A 22,449-nucleotide genomic window follows, 5' to 3' on the forward strand; every position below is an offset into this window, starting at 1 on the left:
TACAAAAATTAAGCGTCTGTTTTAAATCAATTTAGACTCTACTTCCACCGTGTTAGAAACACTGGACTAGGAAGTTTTTCAAGTCGATTGGTGGCGCACTGTACGAAAATCTCGATTTTCTCGAGTCGATCTGAGTTGAAGTAGAAAACCTTTCTAAAACTTCTGTTTTTTGACTAATTTGTCGATGTATTCAGGAGAAAAGTGGTTTAATGAAATTCTGTAGACTTATTCTTTATTTCTAAGCAACTCTGACAAATTTCCATTTTTTTAAATGTTCCTGTGAAATCACTGAAAGGGCCTTTAAGATCCACATTTGAATAATGCTCCAGTTCTTTGAGCCTCAAACTCCAAAGCCTTTAATTTGGCCAAAGACCCATCAGAAATGTTGAAATTTCATTTCATCTAGACCCCTATTTTCCCCAAATCAGTTCTTAGTTTCCAAAGTTTGGCAACTTGCTCCGCACACCCCTACCAATGTTTCAGTTTACTGCCCCGGTAAAATCGGCGCTTGGAAATGATAACAGGGGTCAGAGTCAAAGGTGCGTTTTTCGTTTTGACGTACTTATATCTGAGCTCCGATTCACAAGGGCAATATTGATACTATAGATTCCTTGAAGGTGGGGAGACAATGCTAACGTGAGTGGTAAGATTCAACCTATTGTTTCCTATATCATGTAATGATTATCATTGAATGAGCTTATTATGCATCATTAAATGTTGCAACAATTAAGATTTATATAGTTTTAATGTAAAGGTATTTGGAACATATACTTAACAATGCTTGTGGTCAAGGCGCAGGTCTCTTTTTCTACTTGTCTCCTTTTTGCGACGGCGAACCTGGTGAAAAATCATGTTTATTTAATGCTTGATGATTTTTATTTGTACAAGATTATTTTATTACCGTAATTCTTCAGACCGTGCAAGTATGCAAGTCAACTGAAGAATTATGTACCATGTTATCATGGTTGCGATCTAATTCCAAAGTTCACCAAACATGCCAAAAGTTCCGAGATAAGCACCGGGACTCGAATTTACTTATTACAACCATAATGGACCGCATTATACCAAACCCTAACTCTAACCCTAGCTCTAATCATAACTCCTAACCCTAACCCTAACTCTAACCCATAACCCTAACATTAACAGGTTTGCGGAATGCGGTCTAATATGATTTCCAAACTTTTGTAGGTTGCGGCCCGTTATCAGTTGTGGTTGCAAAAAGAAATTACTCAGCCGGGACGCCAATTAAAGGATTCATTATTTCCCCCAATCCCCCAGTTCAATATGATCCAGCTCTTCAAGATAATATTTTATTTATATAAACAAGAGCATTTTTTTGTCAAAGTTATGGTAACCACAGTACCGTGAGGGCAAAAGTCAGTCATTGAGAAATGTGTCCCGGTTAGAGGGAAAAGAGTAGTATCCAACGGCTGATTTAACTTCATGTTGGAATCTTTTAAGATACTTTTATTCAAAAGCAACATAACAATATCAAATGGTCCGCAAAATGGCTTCAATCATGTCAATGAGCCTTCATTAAAATATGACACAGCTTTTTTTCCAAGTAAAATTGTACCCAATAATAGTGTTAATATGGTCCATCAGTGGCGTGCACGTGCCCCCCACTTTTGTTGGTCATTTGGGGAAAAGTCGGGAAATCCGGGGGAAAACGCTAAAACCGCACCTCACACACCTAAATCAGACTCCATTCGGGGAACTGAGCAACCTGCCCCCCCTACTTTCAATGTGCTGCGCACGCCACTGTGGTCCATGAAATGGCTTCAATTTGGCCTCCAATTAGAAAACTAATTTCCACTTCATACAGGGCCAAATTCCTCCCTCACAAACCCCCTGTCGTCATAAATTCCCTCACCGCACATGCCATGATCGCTTGTTTTTCAGCCAAACAACTTAAGCTAATCGTGAGTCCATCCTTTGCGCTCAGTCATTTGTACATATCGGGAGTCTGACCATCAAAATGATCATGGCAGAGTGAGGTCCACTGAATCCGATTATTACATCACTTCGACAGCGAATAGTGACATGTTATTTGAGGTCTTCTAAAGCTTAATATCTTAATGATTACTAGATTAGTACAATTAACAAATACAATGGAGAAGTCCGTATGCAGTGATAGGTATGCCATGCACAGTGTCGACAGCGTCTAAAAACAGCTATTCACTGTGCTGTATTGTATTATAGATTTCTGATTCAATATTCTATAGCCAGTGTACAGCACCGTGGTCTTAGCTGAATAGGCTTTCATTTCATAAATAATATTCTCAAACAGTTTAATATATCACAATTTTTACGCACGATTTAAACATTTTTTACTCTGGAAATGCAGTAAAATATGTCTACACCAAACAGCTATCCCCGCTTATTAATGTATTGCATTTCGAGTTAGTGTATTGGAAACAAATCCTGCGTTTTACCTGAAAACAAATCAAATTTTCTTGTAATAGCAACACCATATGGGATACTGAGCATGCACAGATTGCATAAACGTGTATGAATGGAAACGCTGCGGTATCTCATATCGTGTAAGATATGCATAGCCTGAGTCACTCGGCCTATCTCGAACAAAATCGCCATGCGTAACTTTTGAAGAAAGAATGGACTCGCCGTACTATCACGGCAATTTTTGACACGAAGATATAGGATGATGACACTGTGCCATACAAATGGGCGAATGACCACTCAAGTATATCTACTCTCTGATTACATCGTAATGCATACCAGGGAACTTACTATGCCATTTTGTATTTTGTTACAGATGGACACAAACATGACAAATATAAGCAAGAGAAGGAACCATGACAATGTTGATGGAAAGAAAATGATAAAGAATATAAAAAGAACAGAATGGCAAAGAACTCCATCTCAAACGTGAGGTAGGTCAGAAATACCTAATCTATATTGGATGGTATTTAAGCCAAACTATTGAAATACATAAATTCGAATAAAGACGAATTTCATAGTTCTAGTCCAATAAAACAGCACTTACTGTGGACGTTTCGGAATCTGTCAGATTCCTTTATCAACACTGATGTTGTTGTGACGACCTTCTGTGTACAACTCGTTGTTGCTTAGCAACTTGGTTGCCAGTTGGTTTCTTCAGGAGATCGTCAAATACGTGAGTTAGGTTGTATTGCCCCTCGTCTCTGTTCATGGTGGTGCCCTGTTGTCTGATTTTCACTGCCTCTTTGATCCATCGTTTGTATCTGTCTGCCTCTTTGCCTAAAATCTTAGTCTCCTCCCAGTCAATGATGTGGTCTTTCTCGAGAACATGATCTGTGATGGCCGATTTGTTGGTAGCTGATTGAGATGCTTTTCTGTTTGCTCTCGTACGAACGTTAACACACGCCTTATTTGCCTCTGCCCTATGTTCTTCCAAACGCTTACCAAATTTCCTCCCCGTCTCACCGACATAAGTTTCATTGCAATTCTTGCAAGGGATGGAATAAACAACCTCTGTGGTGTTGAGCGGGTCCCTTTTATCTTTAGGGTGCACGAGCATGTTTCTTAAGGTGCAATGGGGCTTCATGGCAGCAGAGATATTGTAACTCTTCAAAGTTCTCGCGATACGCTCCGACACGCCCTCTACGTAGGGGATAACGACAAGGCCTTTTGACTTGGTAGTTTCATCCTTCTTAACTGCCTTCTTCTTCTGCTTTGGTGTGTCCATCTGTTGTTTGACTTTCTCAAAACTCCAAGAAGGATAGCCGCAGTTACTAAGTGCATTTTTGATAGTGACTTCCTCTTCTTCCTTGTCTTTATCTTCGGTTATGATCTTATTTTTTCTATCCAGGAGCGTACGAACAACACCCAATTTCTGGTGTAGCGGATGGTGGGAGCTGAAATTAAGGTACTGGTCGGTGTGGGTGGCTTTCCGATATACCAGTAACTTTATTGTGCCATCGTCGCGTCTAACTATCAAAGTGTCTAAGAACGGTATCTTTCCATCTTTTTCTTGCTCATAAGTGAATTTGATGGAGTTGGTATCATCAATTTGATTAAGATGTTCTGTGAGCGGTGGTACTGCGTCCTTGTTAACAACCTCAAGAATGTCGTCGACGTAGCGTTTCCACATCTTGGGTTTGCACGCGAGGGGGGCTGTGGCAATAGCGGACTCTTCCAAAAATTCCATGTAAATATTGGCCGCTAGTGGAGAGACAGGGCTGCCCATAGCCGCACCAAATCGCTGCCTATAAATCTTGTCTCTAAAGGTAAAATAAGTGGTCGATAATATAAAGTCCAGCAATTCTACCACATCATCAACAGCTAGGTTGAACCCTTGCAACTTGTTGTAGTCCTTCAAAGCACCTTTATCTAATCTCTCTCTAACAATTTCCAACACTTTGTGGATGGGGTACAGGTGAAAAGAGAGACTACATCGTGCGAGTTCAGGATGTCTCCCTCTTCAATGACTACATTAACCAACTCCTCCGCCAACTGTTTCGAGTTGACCACGTGATGGACGGAGTTACCAACCATGGGACCTAAAATGTCCGCCAACCATCTCGAGGTTTCATAACCAATGGTGGCAGTGTAGTCAACAATGGGTCGGAGTGGGGCCCCAGGTTTGTGTATTTTGGGGGTACAGTAGAGTCTCAGTACATTTTCAGCTGTGGGGTAGAGCTTTTTGTACTTTGCCTTTGTTATTTTCTCTTCATCAACAAGTCTAGATAGAATACCAACAAGCTTTTTCTTATACTTTGGTGTGGGGTCACCCTTAAGCTCCTCGTACGTTTTGGTGTCACTGAGCATGTTATTAACTTTCTCATCATAGTCATTTTTGTCTAAGATTACCGTAGCTCTCCTTTGTCAGCCGGTAAGATTATAATAGAGTCAACTTTCTTAAGCTCTTTGATCGCTTGCCTCTCATCTTTGCTTACGTTTGACTGAGGAGGTTTCGCCGAATTAAGCGTACTGGCCACTTTAGCTCTCAATTGAACAGCGTCTGAGTATGGTAAATTTCTACACGCTAATTCCGTAGCAAGCACAAACTCCTCCGTACACACGTGGGCCGGCGACACGGCATAATTAAGACCTTTGGCTAGGATACTGTTTTCAGACTTACTCAATTTATATTCCGTGTTTGCCGACATTTTGATTCCTGGAACGTACTCTCGCGAATTCTCGTTAGATGAGACGAGATTTGGGTATTTAATTCCGATGTCGCGGGAATTACGCTATTAAATTCTTCACCGAGAGCCGATTTCTTGTCCTTTAAATTTCTCAATTTGTTGTTAACTACTCTGATTCTTTCTCGTAATAATTCACGTTGGGCCTTTTGAACAATATCTCTAGCTTTGCTGGTGTTGATCGGGCATTTTAATTTGAGGCTAGGCGGTGTGAGGCTAAGATCACGGCACCTGAGGCTGAACACAACAGGCTGAACACAACATATTTGACGATCTCCTGAAGAAACCAACTGGCAACCAAGTTGCTAAGCAACAACGAGTTGTACACAGAAGGTCGTCACAACAACATCAGTGTTGATAAAGGAATCTGACAGATTCCGAAACGTCCACAGTAAGTGCTGTTTTATTGGACTAGAACTATGAAATTCGTCTTTATTTTCAATAACAGTCCTGAAGAACATGTTCAGTAATACATAAATTCGTTTTCACTACCATTGACTACATGTAGCGCCCGAGGCGTAGTCGAGTGTCATGGTAATGGTTTGAGATCACCGCGGGCCTATAATTTTAACCATGACCCGAATAAAAAGCAGTCAATATTTGTTTTATATACCAAATTTTAAGATTCTTGTCATCTGTTTGGATAAAAGCAACAATTTTGGGAAGTGAAATTGATTAGTTTCAATGCGAACAGAACAGATTACAATTTGCGATTTTCGCGTAATTATAGCGCGCGTATCGTAAGCCATAGCTATCATAATTCGAGTGGGCCCAGTCGACCGGGAAATTTCTCGGTCGTCCGGGTAAAATACGAGCGAATGGCCGTTTTAACCAATCAGCGCAAATAACTCACTCGTTCTTATTTTATTCCACTCGAACGACATACTCACTAAATTGGACCGCCCATTTTCAGCTTACGTTTCATTCGACCGGGATTAGAGGCGTGGCCTGACCACGTGATTAGCCCGGTCGTAGAGTACAGAAAGTATTGGTTCCCGATACGACCGGGCTGCTAGTTCTGTTTACCATTTACCAGACAAAGAAATATACACATGCCTTATATGAATGCATAGACCATGTGCGTATAAGCTCGTATACTAAGTGCCCATTGAGCACTGCTTGCAGTAAAGCGTTCATACACAATACATGATTAAATTTTAATATCAAAAAATAACACAGAGGATGTCCGACAATTAGACAAAAGCAGTATTTTGAAGGTTATGCATTACAACATTATTTTACTTGGATTACCAATATCGAATTCATGTCATAAACTGTGTATTTGAGTTCGGATTGCATTGCATAATACAAGCCTGTTAGGCCACGAGCACAAAATAGTTTTAGATTTGCTTCGACGCGTGGCTGCTTCGATCTAGTAATTCGGTCCTTGATCATGACCTGAAGTTCACCTACTTCCCCTATTTCTGCATTCCTACAATTACCATTATGGTAGTTGACCATATGTTTAGTTAGTAATGGTTAGCGTTATTGACACTAGGGCCCGGAAGTGGGAATTGTGATAACCTGTTGCCAAACTATATACATCCACAGATTCTCAACATCATAATTCTATGATGTTGACATACAATGCTGCATGGTTGAGTCTATGCATGTTGTATAGGGATGTGGGGAAAACATTGCTATTGCTGATATTTAAATTGTTACATGTTTTGATGCACGAATATCATTATATGTACTGAATGAAATTATTTGACTTATTGCTAACCAAATCAAAGTTATTCATATAGGCCTAAATGACAGGTTTACTGAATGAAATGATAAAATCATGTTTCAATAATTGGTGATTGCCCCTATTTCAGAATATTTTAACATATTTGGTAACATTGCCATATGTTTATACTTTCTACAACAAACATCAGTACAAAGTTTTCTAACAAAACCATTCCAAAAGTACTGTAGATAGTCGATATGGTCGATGAAAACGAAAGGGCGATCTGTTTAAAACAGATAGCATCTTTATGCATACATATTCATAAATAGGCCTATCTCCTTGGTATAGAGCAAAACAGCTAATTCAGAGTATGAAGCAAATTTGATGTTGAATTTCTTTGTATTTTGTTGTTTTTTATTATGGAAATAAAGATTCATTCATTCATATTTAACAATATATGACTAACTGTTCCATTTATTTTTGCTCCAAAACTTTTAAATTCCAAACCGAATTTATATTTATTTGATCATTTGCTGTATAAATTAATCAGAACTGATAACTTTTCAAAAATCCATGTTATAAATCCAGGACACATATTTGATAGAAATAATAGTTTGTAAACTTCTGGTCGGATGAGCTGGTATGGTGGTGTTATATCATAAAACATGATTAAGGCTTTGCATCTATCGTGATAACTGAACAAAGTACACAACGATACATGAGTCTTTAGAGTTTATATCATTATCATTAACTTTGGAAAGACAGCTAGAAATGATCAAATTGATGAATAAAACTAGCATCAAGTAAAATTGCAAAATAAAGACACCGGGTAAATACGGTTACGGTTCGCTATCTCTAAGGTTCGCTATCTCTAAGGTTCGCTATCTCTAAGGTTCGTTATCACTAATTACGAAAAAGGTCCGCTATCTCTAAGGTTCGTTATCACTAATTTCGATTAGGGTTCGCTATACCTAAGGTTCGTTATCACTAATTTTAAATAAGGTCCGCTATCTCTAATTTTAAAAAGGTCCGCTATCACTAATTTATTGAAGGTTCGCTATCTCTAAGGTTCGCTATCACTAATTTAAAATAAGGTCCGCTATCTCTAATTTTAACAATCCCTGTATCCCTAAGGTTCGCTATCTTTAATTTCAAATAAGGTCCGCTATCTCTAAGGTTCGCTATCTCTAAGGTTCGCTATCACTAATTTTAAATAAGGTTCGCTATCTCTAATTTCAAACAAGGTTCGCTATCTCTAATTTATAATAAGGTTCGATATCTCTAATTTTAAATAAGGTTCGCTATATCTAATTTTAAATAAGGTTCGCTATCTCTAATTTTAAATAAAGCCCGCTTCATATCTGTAATTGAAAATAAAATTCGCTCTTTTAAAATAAAGCCCACTATCTCTAATTAAAAATAAGGCCCGCTATAAGGCCCATCTAATTTAAAATAGGACCCGTTATTTCTAATTTACTGTAAGGTTCGCTATGATCAGTAATTTTATTTTAATAAACATGATAAAGTTTGCAAGATCGCTAGTACGTATACTGGTATACAACAACCCAGAAAGAGATTTGAATCAGTTCACCGTAGCGTACCAGTATAGGCCTTCAATTGATAGCCGATCGCGTTGCGCTCAGGTGTTGGGGATATATGTTGTGCCCCCTAAGAAGTGAGAAACCTTTCCAAAATGAAGACCTAATTAAAGTCATTTGGTGGACCATTTTAGGCCATACGTCGAGTTACTTCCATCTTTAAATATATCATTGATATCATCAAAATCAGAACAGGGGTCCTTTATGCAATTTATATCTTCCAAACAACATATATTATGTGATGGAAAGGAAAACAAGGATTTTTTCCCAACAAAAGGGGTCACTTTGGGGTCAGTGTCATTTGGAACATCCTACCATAAAGCAGTTACATCAATAACACATCAGGCTTCAGATCGGCAGCTTTACCAGCCATCCGAAGACCGCAGCCTCCTGCTTCCATCAACGGGTGGTAACTCCCACATCAAGTTTATAGCAGCAGGCCATGAAAATATGCATGAAAAAATTCTCTATCTATTGACTACTTTATCTTGTAATTTAGGTTTAGTGTCTTTAAGAAACGGCTTTTTTTTAAGAGTTCGTGTACTTTATGTGTATATTTTCACCCGTATAAACTATTCAACTCGAGGGCGCCTTTCCCGCTTTATTTAAAATAATTTTTAAGTCAGAGATAGTGAGCTAATTTAAATTAGAAAGAGCGAACTTTATTGAAAATTAGAGTTGTATAGTGGGTTTTATTTAAAATTAGGACTAGCGGGCGCTATTTAAAATTAGAGATAGCGGACCTTATTTGAAATTAGAGATAGCGGACCTTTTTTAAAATTAGAGATAGCGGACCTTTTTAACATTAGAGATAGCGGACCTTTTTTAAAATTAGAGATAGCGGACCTTATTTAAAATTAGTGATAACGAACCTTAGGTATAGCGAACCTTAATTAATTAGGGATAGCGAACCTTAAACAAAATTAGTGATAGCGAACCTTAGGTATAGCGGACCTTTATTGGAATTAGTGATAACGAACCTTAGAGATAGCGAACCTTCAATAAATTAGTGATAGCGGACCTTATTCAAAATTAGTGATAGCGAACCTTATTTTAAATTAGTGATAGCGAACCTTATTTTAAATTAGTGATATCGAACCTTAGAACTAGCGAACCTTATTTTAAATTAGTGATATCGAACCTTAGAAGTAGCGGACCTTTTTTAGGTATAGCGAACCTTTTTCTCTATTAGAGATAGCGGGATTCTGTCTCCATAGACTTTACACGTTAGTGATAGCGAACCTTAGAGATAGCGAACCTTAGAGATAGCGGACCTTAGAGATAGCGGGATGTCACCGTAAATACATCAAAGAAAAAACTCTATTCAACAAAAAACAAAACCAGAAACATACATTGTGAACGTAATTAAGGCCTACACAAAACACATCAATGTTGAAAGGGTATACACTGAAAAGATAAATACTTTTAATGAATACATAGGCCTTCAATAGCGCTGAGAAATAGATCCTTGAACTTGAAAGGTAAAGTGACCAGACCAGACAAATGCTTTGGGAGTACAGATTTATCAAATGTGCCCTGGGACCTATTATAGCGATTAGTCCCAATTACTGTTTAATGGATTTGGTCTGCCCCCATATTTTTAAGGTCCCGTTTTTTTCATTCATGTGACACATGCTTTGATATGTTGCAGTAGTGTGATCTGAGTTTTTCTAATTAATTGTGTTGTTATTTTAAGCCTAAACATCATGAATACAGCCAATGTCAAACATGCCAGGTTACTCATGTATTGGGGAAAACCAGGGATGAATATAAATCATAGACCATCAAAACATAATCTAATGTGAATGCTGTTGACAGATATAGGCTACCTACAGTAAGCCAAAGAATTAAGGTACCAGTTGTGTTCAACCCTGTATATCCTAAATAAAGACAAATGTGTCAAAATTAAAACAAGCAGCCAATGCCTGTACTCGTTAGCTCTGATTTAAGACCTTATTTGTTGAAATTGGTTGAGAATTAAAGAAACGGTGATCTAAAACCTGAAGAAGATACGAAATAAGAAGTTGCACTTTTGTGTTCTAATCATTGAAAGCACGACGCTAGTTTTTCGTGCTAACGCTTTGTGTACAAATGTGTAGGGCATGCAATGTGGTAAACTGCAACTTTTAAATTTGCATCTTCATTGGGTTTTTGGATCGCTGTGTCTTTATTTCTTGAACAATGTCAACGAATGAGGTCTTAAAATCGAGCTTAAAGATGTAGCTATTGGCTATTGGTTTTAATTATAACATATTAGCCTTTGTTTAGGATATACAGGGGGTGAACGTAACTGGTAGGCCTACCTTAATTTTTTGGCTTACTGTATTTATTTGAATTAGTGGTGGTCACACTTATTCTATCCTTCACACACTTAAAATGTCCATGGAGGAGGACATGTATACTTCAATGGCATTCTCATAATTTGGTAGGTTTATATTTCATCATTAATACTAATTTTGTTTTGCAATATTCTTTTTAACAACTGAGATAGTTGTAAAATGAAACAATAAGCATTTTGAACAAGTAAATATTTCGTACACTAAATTGAACACATACTTAGGATGAGAACAGAAAGGAAGAAAAAATGAAAAGGAATGATGATAAAATGCAGCAGGAAACTGCAGCTTGAAGAAAAAAATGACCCAATTCATTTCTCAGAAATAAATCACTATAGGCTAATATTTATTGAGAATTATGATTTCCTTGTTAATGTATGCCCCAATGAATACACTAAAGACCTCTCTTGAAAATCCAAATTTCAAGCTAAAATGTTGATTTTTCATTCCTTGTTAATGTTGGCCTAACCTGTCCACTTCTCATTTTATTATTGTTTGATAGTAATGAATACATGAATACAAAAGCCACCTAAGTCCATAGGAAGTGATTTTGAGAGAAAACCCTGTGTATCATTTTAATTCCTTCAGTTAGATTTACCTGGTCAATATGGTAAGTTTTACGTGCAAATGAGTGGATTAACCTGTATTAGGTATGACGATTAGCATTTCAGGGACTTCGTGGGGTTCATTTTAAATTTTGGACTTATGTGGTTTTTTGAATCATATACAAAGACAACAATGTTAGAATGAGATTACCACTAGTAAGATAATACAAAATAAAGCACACAGGTATGTATAATGTTGATAAGCATTCTGCCATGTAATATAAACCACACACTTTCCTTTATTAAACCCATTTTTTGTTCAAAAGTCACTCTCTAGTAATGAATGTGTTACAAGTGGACTTTTATACATAATGGATTTCAATCAATGTGTTACAAGACTCAAATCATGGAATTGAGTGATTCTTTCATACATGCTATTTTTCACATGCTTAATAGACACAGAGAATGAATTTGAGTTGTTCTTTCATACATATGACAGGCCTATGTATAGCAACAATTTCCCATGCTTAACTCAATTTGGCCAAAGTATAGACTTAGGTGGCTTTTGTATTCATATATTCAGTTGTAGGCCTATTATTAGCATTGTCGAAATCATTAATACTTAAAGACAACAATTTTAATTAAAAATTGTGTGAAATATATTTGTTATTATTTAATAAGCTATCACATTCTGAATAACAAAATGTACCATGCATGTGCAAGGCCTAGGTGAATGATAATCAATCAATCAATCAATCAATCAAAGGCTGAAATAATGATTTCAGCCTTACTTTTCAATTGTTACTTTCACAAGAAAGTATGATTTATATTTAATAAGGTAGTTTTTCTTCCTACCTACATTAAATATATTAAACCTAATTATTTCTATCTCCAAAGACTTTTGGTGTATATTGGTTAATTATATTTATTAACAATCAAATGATTTTGCTCAAACTTGTGTGGGTCCTGAAAACAACACTGGCAACCATATCTGGTAGTAGAGAGCAGGTAATGTCCCTCTGGCCTGGTCCTGCTCCATAATTGGGTATATTCCCCATGAGTGTCTAAAAGTGCGAACTAATTTAACCCCAAAAGACCGAAGCAGTCTCCACTTCTATGCAAACTTCGAGCTACTACTAGTATATTGTTCTCGAGGCCTACTACCAATGCTTACTAGACTATGTTATTTTACCCAACTCATTCTAGGTATCGTGGTTGTTATTATATATGTAAAAGTATGGAGTAGATAGGAAACTTTTGTTGTCCAATCACCTTACCTATGAATAATACATGTATCTATCCGATTTTAAAAAAATCCGGTGCATTCATTGTATTCTAAGTAGATCTAAATAATTGGCCTTTAATTAATGGTTTAAGGGCCGCTTTTTATTCGATCGACGTAGAATATGTTTTCCTAAAATCTATTCCCATATTCTATTTCCAGTCAGGTTTAACTTACAAGAAATGTAATTTGATAACGTAAAATCAATAAGGGGCGGTTTAATAATTACGACCCCCTGGTAAAATTTCCAAATGTAGTGCCAAAATTTGGTTGACCCCTTTAATTAGTTCACAACCCCTAATATATTTTTACAACATATTCGACATCAAATATAATTGATTTATTATCAACAAATATCGTTAGAAGATCAAAATTAGGTCTAATTGAATTAGACTGTATAGCGAATACTTGTTGAGCGAATATTCTACATCAAATATTTGGAGTATATGGTCAATTCCAGCCAAAGCAGGCCAAAATTCTCTGTGGGGGCCATTTTGAAAACGTTTTCCTTTTCAATTCTAGACTTATCAAATGAGACGATCATGTCTAGTGAATCATCAGGTGGAAGTGCCATCGGATTGAAAAATAACTTTTCTTGCTAGACCAAATAAAGTGTTAAATACTGCGCATATGCATGTTACCCACGAATTCAAGCATTTTTCACCTGTTGTACGCCATAAAATTTCACTTTCTTTAATATCTTTCAATATTTTATGTGTGACTCATATACACTAGAAATCGGTGAAGACTTTGAACGTAAAATAGAATTTTATTACATATATCTACAAAGAAATATTTTGGTTATTACAAATTTTAAGAAAGAACCAGGTGTACAGTTAAGATTGTGTCAATTCTTCGAACTCTTTCCAAAGTGGCTGTCATTTAACATTACTGTATTATTTCGAAAGATTAGAATAAATGCTTCATATAAATATAAAGTTAGATTTTGTATCTCGTCGCAGGATGAGGATCTCGGATGGATTCGTGGGTAACAGCGTCTGGAAAATAGCAATTCCTATTAATTTTTTTTAATAAAAATAAAAAATACTTTTCCGTATGTCAATAATTCAGGCTGCAATGTCACTAAAATGAATTTTAATCAAAATTCAGACTACATGGAATATTTAGAATGGATCATTATGGCATTTTGGGTATAAAAATTTTGAGAATAATGAAGTTGCCAAATTCAAATAGACAGAGCAAACCGTTTTATATTATTATTTTAGTAAAATCATTCCATATTTTCATGCAGCAATATTCTATTAACTCGTGTTTGACAGTTCCTATGAACTAAAACACTATCAATACATTGTTAACTATAATTTAAGTAGTGATTCGTGGGTAACCAAAATGTTCGTGGGTAACACATATTTGAAGGTATGTATTGGTAAGCGGCAAAATAGACTAGTGGCAAATGGTGGTCATAGACCACAAACCTAGCTGGGGCATGTTGGTGTTGTGGAGGTATCTGACCCCTGCAAAATGTTCCAAAAATTTTCCCCTGGTCATGAGGTTTGTTGTCACCGAGTTTGAGTCCCGTATTCCTTACAGATGTCCAGAAAATGCAATTTTGATATTTGACCCCAGATGACCTTTGATCTGACCCCTGCAAAATGTTCCAAATATGTTCCCCTGGTCATCAAGTTTGTTGTCACCAAGTTTGAGCCCCGTACCCCTTACAGATGTCCAGAAAATAAATTTATAAGATTTGACCTCTGCATGACCTTTGACCTGACCCCTGCAAAATGTTCCCCTGATCTTGAGATATGTTGTCACAGAGTTTGGGCCCCATAACCCATACAGATATCCAGAAAATGAAATTATAAAATTTGACCCCAGATAACCTTTGACCTGACTCCTGCAAAGTGTTCCAAAATGTCCCCCTGATTATTAAGTTTGTTGTCACCAAGTCTGAGCCCCGTACCCCTTACAGATGTCCAGGAAATTCATTTCTAAATTTGACCTCTGCATGACATTTGACCTGACCCGTTCAAATTGTTCCCCTGGACATGAGATTTGTTGTCACCGAGTTGGAGCCTCATACCCCTTACAGATGTCCAGATAATGCAATTGTAAGATTTTGCCCCTTTAATGACCTTTGACCCCAATTCTGTATGCAAGTTCTAGGCGTGGGTATAGCCGATGCATAAATGCAAATTACATCATTGTACTATATAATATGTGGCAGAAGAAGCATTTTGGAAGTATTTGGTTAAATACAGGAAATGCACCCTTAATGACCATTTGCCCCAATTCTGTTTAGACCCTATGGGCGCTGGATATAACCAATGCATATGTGCAAGTTACGTAATTGTAGGGTGTAACCTGTAGGAGGAGAAGCATTTTGAAGTTATTGCCAGAAAGAAGAGGAAAGATCGGATAGCATTACAGTACCTAGCTGGGGGGTGTAAACCCCCCAGCTAGGTAAGAAAGAAAGAAAGAAGAGGAATCGGATAGAAAAACAGTACCTAGCTCGGGGGTTGAAAACCAACCAGCTAGGTAAAGAGCCGAATCGGATAGCATTAGAATACCTAGTTGGGGGTGAAAGAAGCATCGGATAGATTAGAATACCTAGCTGGGGTGTAAACCTCCAGCTGGGTAACCAGAGGTGAACCAGTCAAATTTTATGGGCCCTTATGGGTTAGCATTTAGCATTATCAAGTTTCCATTTATGGTACATGCCCACATGCACAGAGTGCATAAAGAGTTCATCTGTTGCCAGCGGAAGAAACTCACTTGAAAACAGACCCTAGCTGGGGGGTGTAAACCCCCCCAGCTAGGCAAAAATATTACAGAAGGTTGGAAACCACCATGCGGTTATTCCTCCATTGTGTTTCAATGATTCCCGTTTCTCTAACCAATTGCATTTAAAAAAAAAATGGTAATTTAGGATAATCAATCAAAACTTCATGATACAGCTTCAGTATACCTTCAAGAGGACGCTATTAAACAGGACTGTTTTGGAACCTATTTCGCATGTTTTCAAAATGTTAAGATGCATAAGAAACATATAATTTACGAGTAAATCCTTGGATTCGTGGGTAACGCTGAATTCGTGGGTAAAGCTATAAGTACTATAGTACCGTTTGGGGTTTGCGTTTCTTAGGTGTATAAACTGTAAGTACTGTCAAAATTATAGCATACCCATGGCTTGAATATGTGCTGATTTAAACTTAAAATAAACAATCTCCTTATTTTTCAAGGTTAGCATCTATTCGGGATTCGTGGGTAACAAAAGTTTAAGCCGTCGTAGATTCTTTTTTAAAGCGGTGAACGTATTTTTACGATTTACAATTTTAAGCGCTTGTCAAACTAAATTCAGTGTCCAAAGTCATTAAATGTTAATTTAAGTTATGGTAATTATATTTGCTGGACTCGTGGGTAACAGTTGATACGTGGGTAACGTCAAATTTGATTTTATGGAATTTTATGGGTAAAACGTATTTGCATAGAATAATCACTTGGACCTCAGAATTATAGAACGAAACTTCGTTTCATGATATAGTCATTTATGGCATATTCACTTAACATTTTTCAGAACGATCATTTTATTTTTGATACGCGGGTAACAAAATTATTAGCCAAATTGACTTAATGGCCTCTAGAGTCCACAAACTTTGGTGGAATTCAATCGTTTTACATATGATGAGAGATCATGCAAACGTCTTTCTAACGGTAATAATTTCATTTTGATTGAAGGACATTCAATGACATATATGGTGCTTTATCTTTGAATTCGTGGGTAACGCCAATTCATTTAAGCTATCATAACTTGTCCCCTGGTATGACTTGCTAGTAAAGGCCTATATGCACAAAGAGAGCACATTGGACGTGACATGATATGCTCCATCAATAACGTGATTTCCTTTATTAATGACACTTTAAAGTGGAAAGTTAACATAGAGAGAATTTTGTCCCGCTTTCGCTGGAATTGACCATATACTGCCCCTATAAAGTTAGAGTGTTTATTATTTTTAAGTAGTTAAATAAATGGTATTTGCCATTTTCATTATTCTATTGTATTGGGACACAAATTGTACTACCCCTACTTTTGCTAGCGATATTTTTATAAGAAATTTGAATTGTTACACTATTTGAATGTGTATATTTTGGTAGATATAGGGTAAAATTTGCGTGTCCCGCAACCCATGTTTGTTTTACCAAAATAAGTTTTGCGAAGGCTGCACTCAGTCTCAGTCTTCAAGATACTGACCTGTTCAGATAACATAATAGGCCTATACGCGAGTAACTGTCATTGAAATAGAGTACAATAATGGACTGTTGACATTATATTTTCTTTCGATTATTATAAAGTTCCCCCCACCCTCCCTCTTCAATTTACAATATTAAATACACTGCTCCCGTAGTTTCAGTATAGCGGTCTATGGGCATACCGAACACCACCTTTTGACCTGGCAGAAGTAGCCGAGATAATTGGACATAAATCTTCACTCATACCTTGAACTTCGAGAATCTCATGTCCACACCTCAGTAATAGTACACTGAGCACAGGTGGTTGAAATTGGAATACCATCAGGGGATTTCCCTGTTAGCTGAGCTGAGCTGAGATTTATTCCAAATGCAGTTATATTTTGTGTATTTTCGTTCAACAACTTTATTCAAGTTTTACTTTAACATAATTATTTCAGTGTAGTAGGTATGAACTTTCTATGAATAAAATTCTCTTGTACTACATGTATGTATTATAAACGTTTTAGTCAAATCATGTTTTGATTAGTATTAAATTTTGATAATAATTATCATGAACTAGTGAATAGATTATACCAATTCAGGAAACGTAGGATAAATCAGTGCCTTCAATTAGGCTGCCCACTCGAAATGGAATGTTCAGTAAATCAACCGGCTTACATTTCACTCGACCGGGTTGTTGTACACAAGACGAATTTCTATGTCGGCGCTTGTCAATCTGGCATGTATTTGGTAGGCCTACTAGCACTCTAATCAGCCAATCAGATCCGGTCGCAAAGTTTTCATTGCGAATTCATGATTGACACACATGCGGTCACCTGAATCCCACTCGTTAGCTAAAGTTTACAGCCAATCAGATCCGGTCGCAAAGTTTGTGAATTCATGATTGACACACATGCGGTCACCTGAATCCCGCTCGTTAGCTAAAGTTTACAGCACCACTTAGAATGTACATGCGACGTCGACCGGGATATACAATCTGATTGGCTACATAAACCCACTCGTACCGAATTCACGTATTGCCTGCAGTGTAAACACATGGGCCAGTTCTTGAAGCTTGTCAAGGGAAAAGCCTCTCACACTTCAAACGGGCTACCCGGGGTGCCTCAATGAACATCATATCTTATGGATTTCCCCCCTTAATTTATACATAATAATTATGACTAACACTAAATTTGTGAAATTAAATATATGCCTTTCTTAAATTAAATATATGCCTTTCTTTTTAAAAGTTAAAAACAAAAGAAAAAGAAAAATTGAAGTTACTAAAATTAATGATTGGCACATGATTGATCTTATGCCCAATGGGCTGAGTAGCCTATAACCATGAAACTGGCCCTTTCTCGTTTTTTTTTTAGGTAAGCATACCAGTTTGTAAGGTCACGCTTAGTATCACGGAAAATTACACGCATTATATTAATGATGACATGATGGCAAATGAAGTTGCTGCATTTCCGTACCTGTACATGCTCTACTACCGTCCAGTCATCCTAGTATTTTGAGCTGTGTATATATGGAAAAGGGTATATACTTGGAACATTAATATTCATATGTTTGTTCAAATTATATGAATAGGCCCTCTCAGCCTGCAGCACCCTGTAATTTCATCCATCCATGTGTTGCATTCGACGTGTCTTATATAATTTTAAAATAACAATCTCACATTAATAAAGCAACAGTGTTTAGACAATTATCTCTGATATGCCTTTTGAAATAAACACAAATAACATACAATGGGTAATCCGCAAATATATTCACGTACACATTTTAATTCTGAGCAAGCCCGTTTATTGCTGTAGAGTTGTGAATACCCGTGTAAACGTTTCCCAGACCATTACTGGCGTGGCTACTAATGGTTATACGGTATACCAGATAGCCAACAACATAATCATACTCTTTCCACGTAGCTCTTTCACAACCTCCGCGCTTTGTGGGCGGGTCAAAAGTCCGGTCGCATGGAAATTCACCGAGTCGATAATCTTGACCGAATGGAAAACATTACGACCGAGTGGGCTCATTTCGTGATTGGTTAAGACGCTCGGTCGTGCGGATTTAGCCCGGTCGACCAAGAAAAATCCCACTCGACCGGGCCCACTCGAATACTGATAGGCATAGCCAACGATACGCGCGAAAAAAGCGCGGGCATAGTTTTGACAGCTCAAATTGCGTTTGTCGTGTTTTATCTGTACTTGAATTATTATCATTGTTTATTTTGTTTGATGTTTTATTGCTTTTCTGTTTTCTTTGCAGCTTGGTTTGGTGAGCGGTGTTTCTCTAGTTGTAGGGAGTATGATCGGCTCTGGAATTTTCATTTCACCAAAAGGTATTTTAGAAAATACTGGGAGTGTTGGTATGAGCATTGTCATTTGGGTACTGTGTGGACTCATATCAATGTGTGGTAAGTACAGAAACAAGGGAAATGAATGTACATGTACACCCGCAGCCCGCACACCGACATCGCCCGGTTAATAATTACATTATACAACAATATCATTTATGGCTGTCATTTATGTATGTGGAGACTTGTGTTAAAAACCTTTCTCATATTATACAACAAGAGACACTGAAATGAATACACGGGATCGATACACGTAAATGTGCTATGCACGATTGATATTCAGACGATAAATCTTTGGATACCGGTGTAGAAAATGATGAATATCTCCCGTAAATGATTTCGTATAAAGAAACCAGATCTGGTTGCTTGCACATGAACATATATGTTCAACAGATATTATCGTCGTTAGTCTTGAGCTGAAAAAGTGACCAAAATTCAGATTTTAAATAGCGCAGCTTAGACCCTCGTGGAGGTAGTCTCGGGCCAGACTGTATGCATGGTATGTGGCTATCACGAACATACAGGATCGACGAGTGTCAGACCGACTGACACAAACTGGCTGTGTAGGAGACTATCGGAGAGGCAGTCAAAGCAGATGACAATGGCGTATGTATGCTCGCTGACCGTGGCAGAGGTCAGTCACAGGCTAATGTCATTAGCCTTAGTCGGATGTCCTTCAGCCCATTGCTTTTAAAAATTATTAAACAGGTGGGAATACAATGGCCATGCGTGGCTGTGGATTCAACCTACCATGGCATTTTCTGCCATGAAGATATCGGAGCGATGACACTGTGGCCTGTACACCCCACATCCGCCGCACACCCCTATACAAACACCCCTGTAGTCGCCGGCAAATGAGGACATATGTGACGTGTCATGTCAAAATGAGACACTTTTGGGCAGGATCGTAAAGGGCGAAATAGCCAAATATCTGCCCGGGGTGATTTTGGGTTTGCTGCAAATTTGCGATATTATAAATGTTTAAAATATTATCTGATAGTTTCAGACCGGAATATAACTGGCATCTTGTATTTTTTGAGACATTTTCAAGGTAATTCCTACTCTCAATATTGTCAATAATATTTTTAAAGGCCGATATCTCAATTTCCAATTTTATAATACCATAATTTACGAACTCGATATCTTTGCTTAAGAATGTCCGATTTCATTGGAAAAAACGGCGTTGTGAGGCAAAACATCTCTATATTTAAGATATGTAAAAACCTCAAAATTGGCCTGCCCAAAAGTGTCTCCTTTTGACATGACACATCACATATGTGACACATAAATTGTCAAACGAGGACTGAAATTCCCGCCCCGTGTACGTCTCAGACATTTTACAATCCAAGCGATGGTTCTACCCCATACCGGTACATGCGGTCACGGTCTGAAACAGTGTGTATAATAATAGAGCCTGTTCGGCGTGTTCGCACGTCTGAGAATCGCTACTTTGGCTTTGTAGTTTGCACGTACTGTTTTCCCAAACAGCCCATCCGACGGACGCCCTCAACGTTGATTTTACCATAGATAATAAATCGGTGTCTTGTTGAGGTATGGTTTGCATGTTAGTCGCTCGTCAGGGTAGTCTGAATGACTTTTTACGTGCCTATATGTATCGTGGAGGTTTCTGGTATCCGAGGTTGTCTTCTGCATTTATACGAAGTGTGCTGGCCAACGTCCACGGATGAATATCCACACCGTTACACCTACAACCTCACACAAACCTGCACTCCGTAAAAAAAAATTGAACAGTACTCATATCAAAGTAATTCAATGCGATGCATTGCAATAACAATTTTTGGTTCCTCACACATGAATACTTTTTTTCTCAACAGGAGCGCTTTGTTATGCCGAACTTGGTACTATGATCCCCAAATCTGGTGCGGAATTCAACTACTTTTTGGAAACCTACGGAGGCATGATTGCATTTATGTATTTGTGGGTAGCTAACTTCATCCTTAAACCAGCGAGTGCTATAATCATCTTAGCATGTGCTGAATATATTGTGCAACCTTTTTATGAAGGAACTTCTTGTGGTGCTCCAGATATTACGATTAAGTTAATAGCAATATGTATAGCCGGTGAGTCACAGATATGGTTCAAAATCTTTAACTATAATATTCCAGCTAAGCTAAAAAAATTTCAGCAAACCGTATCTTGCTGTATGCAAAGTGGAGATTTGCTTTGAAACTATTGATCGCAAATTGGCGATAAGCAAATCATTTTGTGAAAAAGCATGTGCACTTTGCGCAAACTATATACAAGCTTTCAACACTAACTTATCGCAATTTATGATAAGCAAATCAGTTTGTGAGAAAGTGCGCAAACTATATACAAGCTATCAATACTAACTTATCGCAATTGATGATAAGCAAATCAGTTTGTGAGAATGTATTTATTAGCATGTTTGCGCAATCAGTATACAATAGCAATCACTAATTGATTGATAAGCATATCATTTTGCGAGATTTTGCGAGATTTTGCCATTGGTACATATGCTGCCAACAGATTGAATTCAACTATGCGGGAATGGACCCCGAAATTCTTTGATAATTTTCTTAATAGAATATGATAGTTACCAAATTTGTCAATAATAATAATAATAATGTCATGTCAAGAGTTATAGGCAACAGTGACTATTTTCTGTTTGTTTCTTTTTTATTTTCTTTAGTTTTTCTCATTGCCGTCAATTGTTATAGTGTCCGCTTATCGACATTTATCACCAATTTCTTCACATTTGCTAAACTAATAGCGTTAGCTCTCATCATAGTCGTCGGCTTTATTGAAATATTCAAAGGTAAGTAAGACGTATCTTTACGATGAAAACAAGATTCATAATTCTATATAGATCATTGCAAAACAATATCTAAAGTGTGACTTTTGCATGCAGCCGAATGTCATCCATCTACATTCATACATACACACACACCCACGCACCCCACACCCACACACCCCCACCCCTACATACACTGCCAGTTATTTAATTTCGCCACCCTCGCATGCAGATCAAGGGGCCAACAAGTTTTTAAAAATACCAACAACATCACGCAAACATGTACCATTTATTGATCTGATCTAATAATATATTTGATTAAAACTATATGTTTTCCTTCTTGCAAGGAAAGACACAGTACCTGAATCCCAAAACATCTTTCATCGGGTCTTCAAGCAGCGTATCAGCGTATGCACTTGCTTTCTACCAGGGACTGTGGGCGTATGAAGGATGGTATAATAATAAATTTCTTTCAAAAAAATTTTCTTACTCTTTTTCTGATGTTTTAGTGCCATTACACCATCATACACCCCTTATATTAAGATGAAA

At 37.4% G+C, this 22,449-nt stretch overlaps 1 protein-coding gene across 1 annotated transcript; it reads left to right on the forward strand.

Annotated features, from left to right (window-relative positions):
• The first annotated feature begins 2,860 nt into the window (after positions 1–2,860).
• Positions 2,861–21,315, forward strand: LOC140158437 (cystine/glutamate transporter-like). The gene is made up of 3 exons (XM_072181528.1): positions 2,861–2,894; positions 19,040–19,187; positions 20,963–21,315. The coding sequence occupies exons 2-3, from the start codon at positions 19,079–19,081 to the stop codon at positions 21,313–21,315; spliced, it is 462 nt and encodes a 153-aa protein (XP_072037629.1). The 5' UTR covers positions 2,861–2,894; positions 19,040–19,078.
• Positions 21,316–22,449: the final 1,134 nt, after the last annotated feature.

This window comes from Amphiura filiformis, chromosome 8 (genome assembly GCF_039555335.1).
Source record: "Amphiura filiformis chromosome 8, Afil_fr2py, whole genome shotgun sequence".
In the NCBI taxonomy this organism is placed as follows: Eukaryota; Metazoa; Echinodermata; class Ophiuroidea; order Amphilepidida; family Amphiuridae; genus Amphiura; species Amphiura filiformis.

Excerpts from the sequence above, each read along its gene's own strand:
- LOC140158437 (XM_072181528.1), top strand. The coding sequence starts at position 19,079 with ATGATCGGCTCTGGAATTTTCATTTCACCAAAAGGTATTTTAGAAAAT. Across the intron at positions 19,188-20,962 it reads TGGACTCATATCAATGTGTG|GAGCGCTTTGTTATGCCGAA; the intron begins GTAAGTACAGAA and ends TTTTCTCAACAG.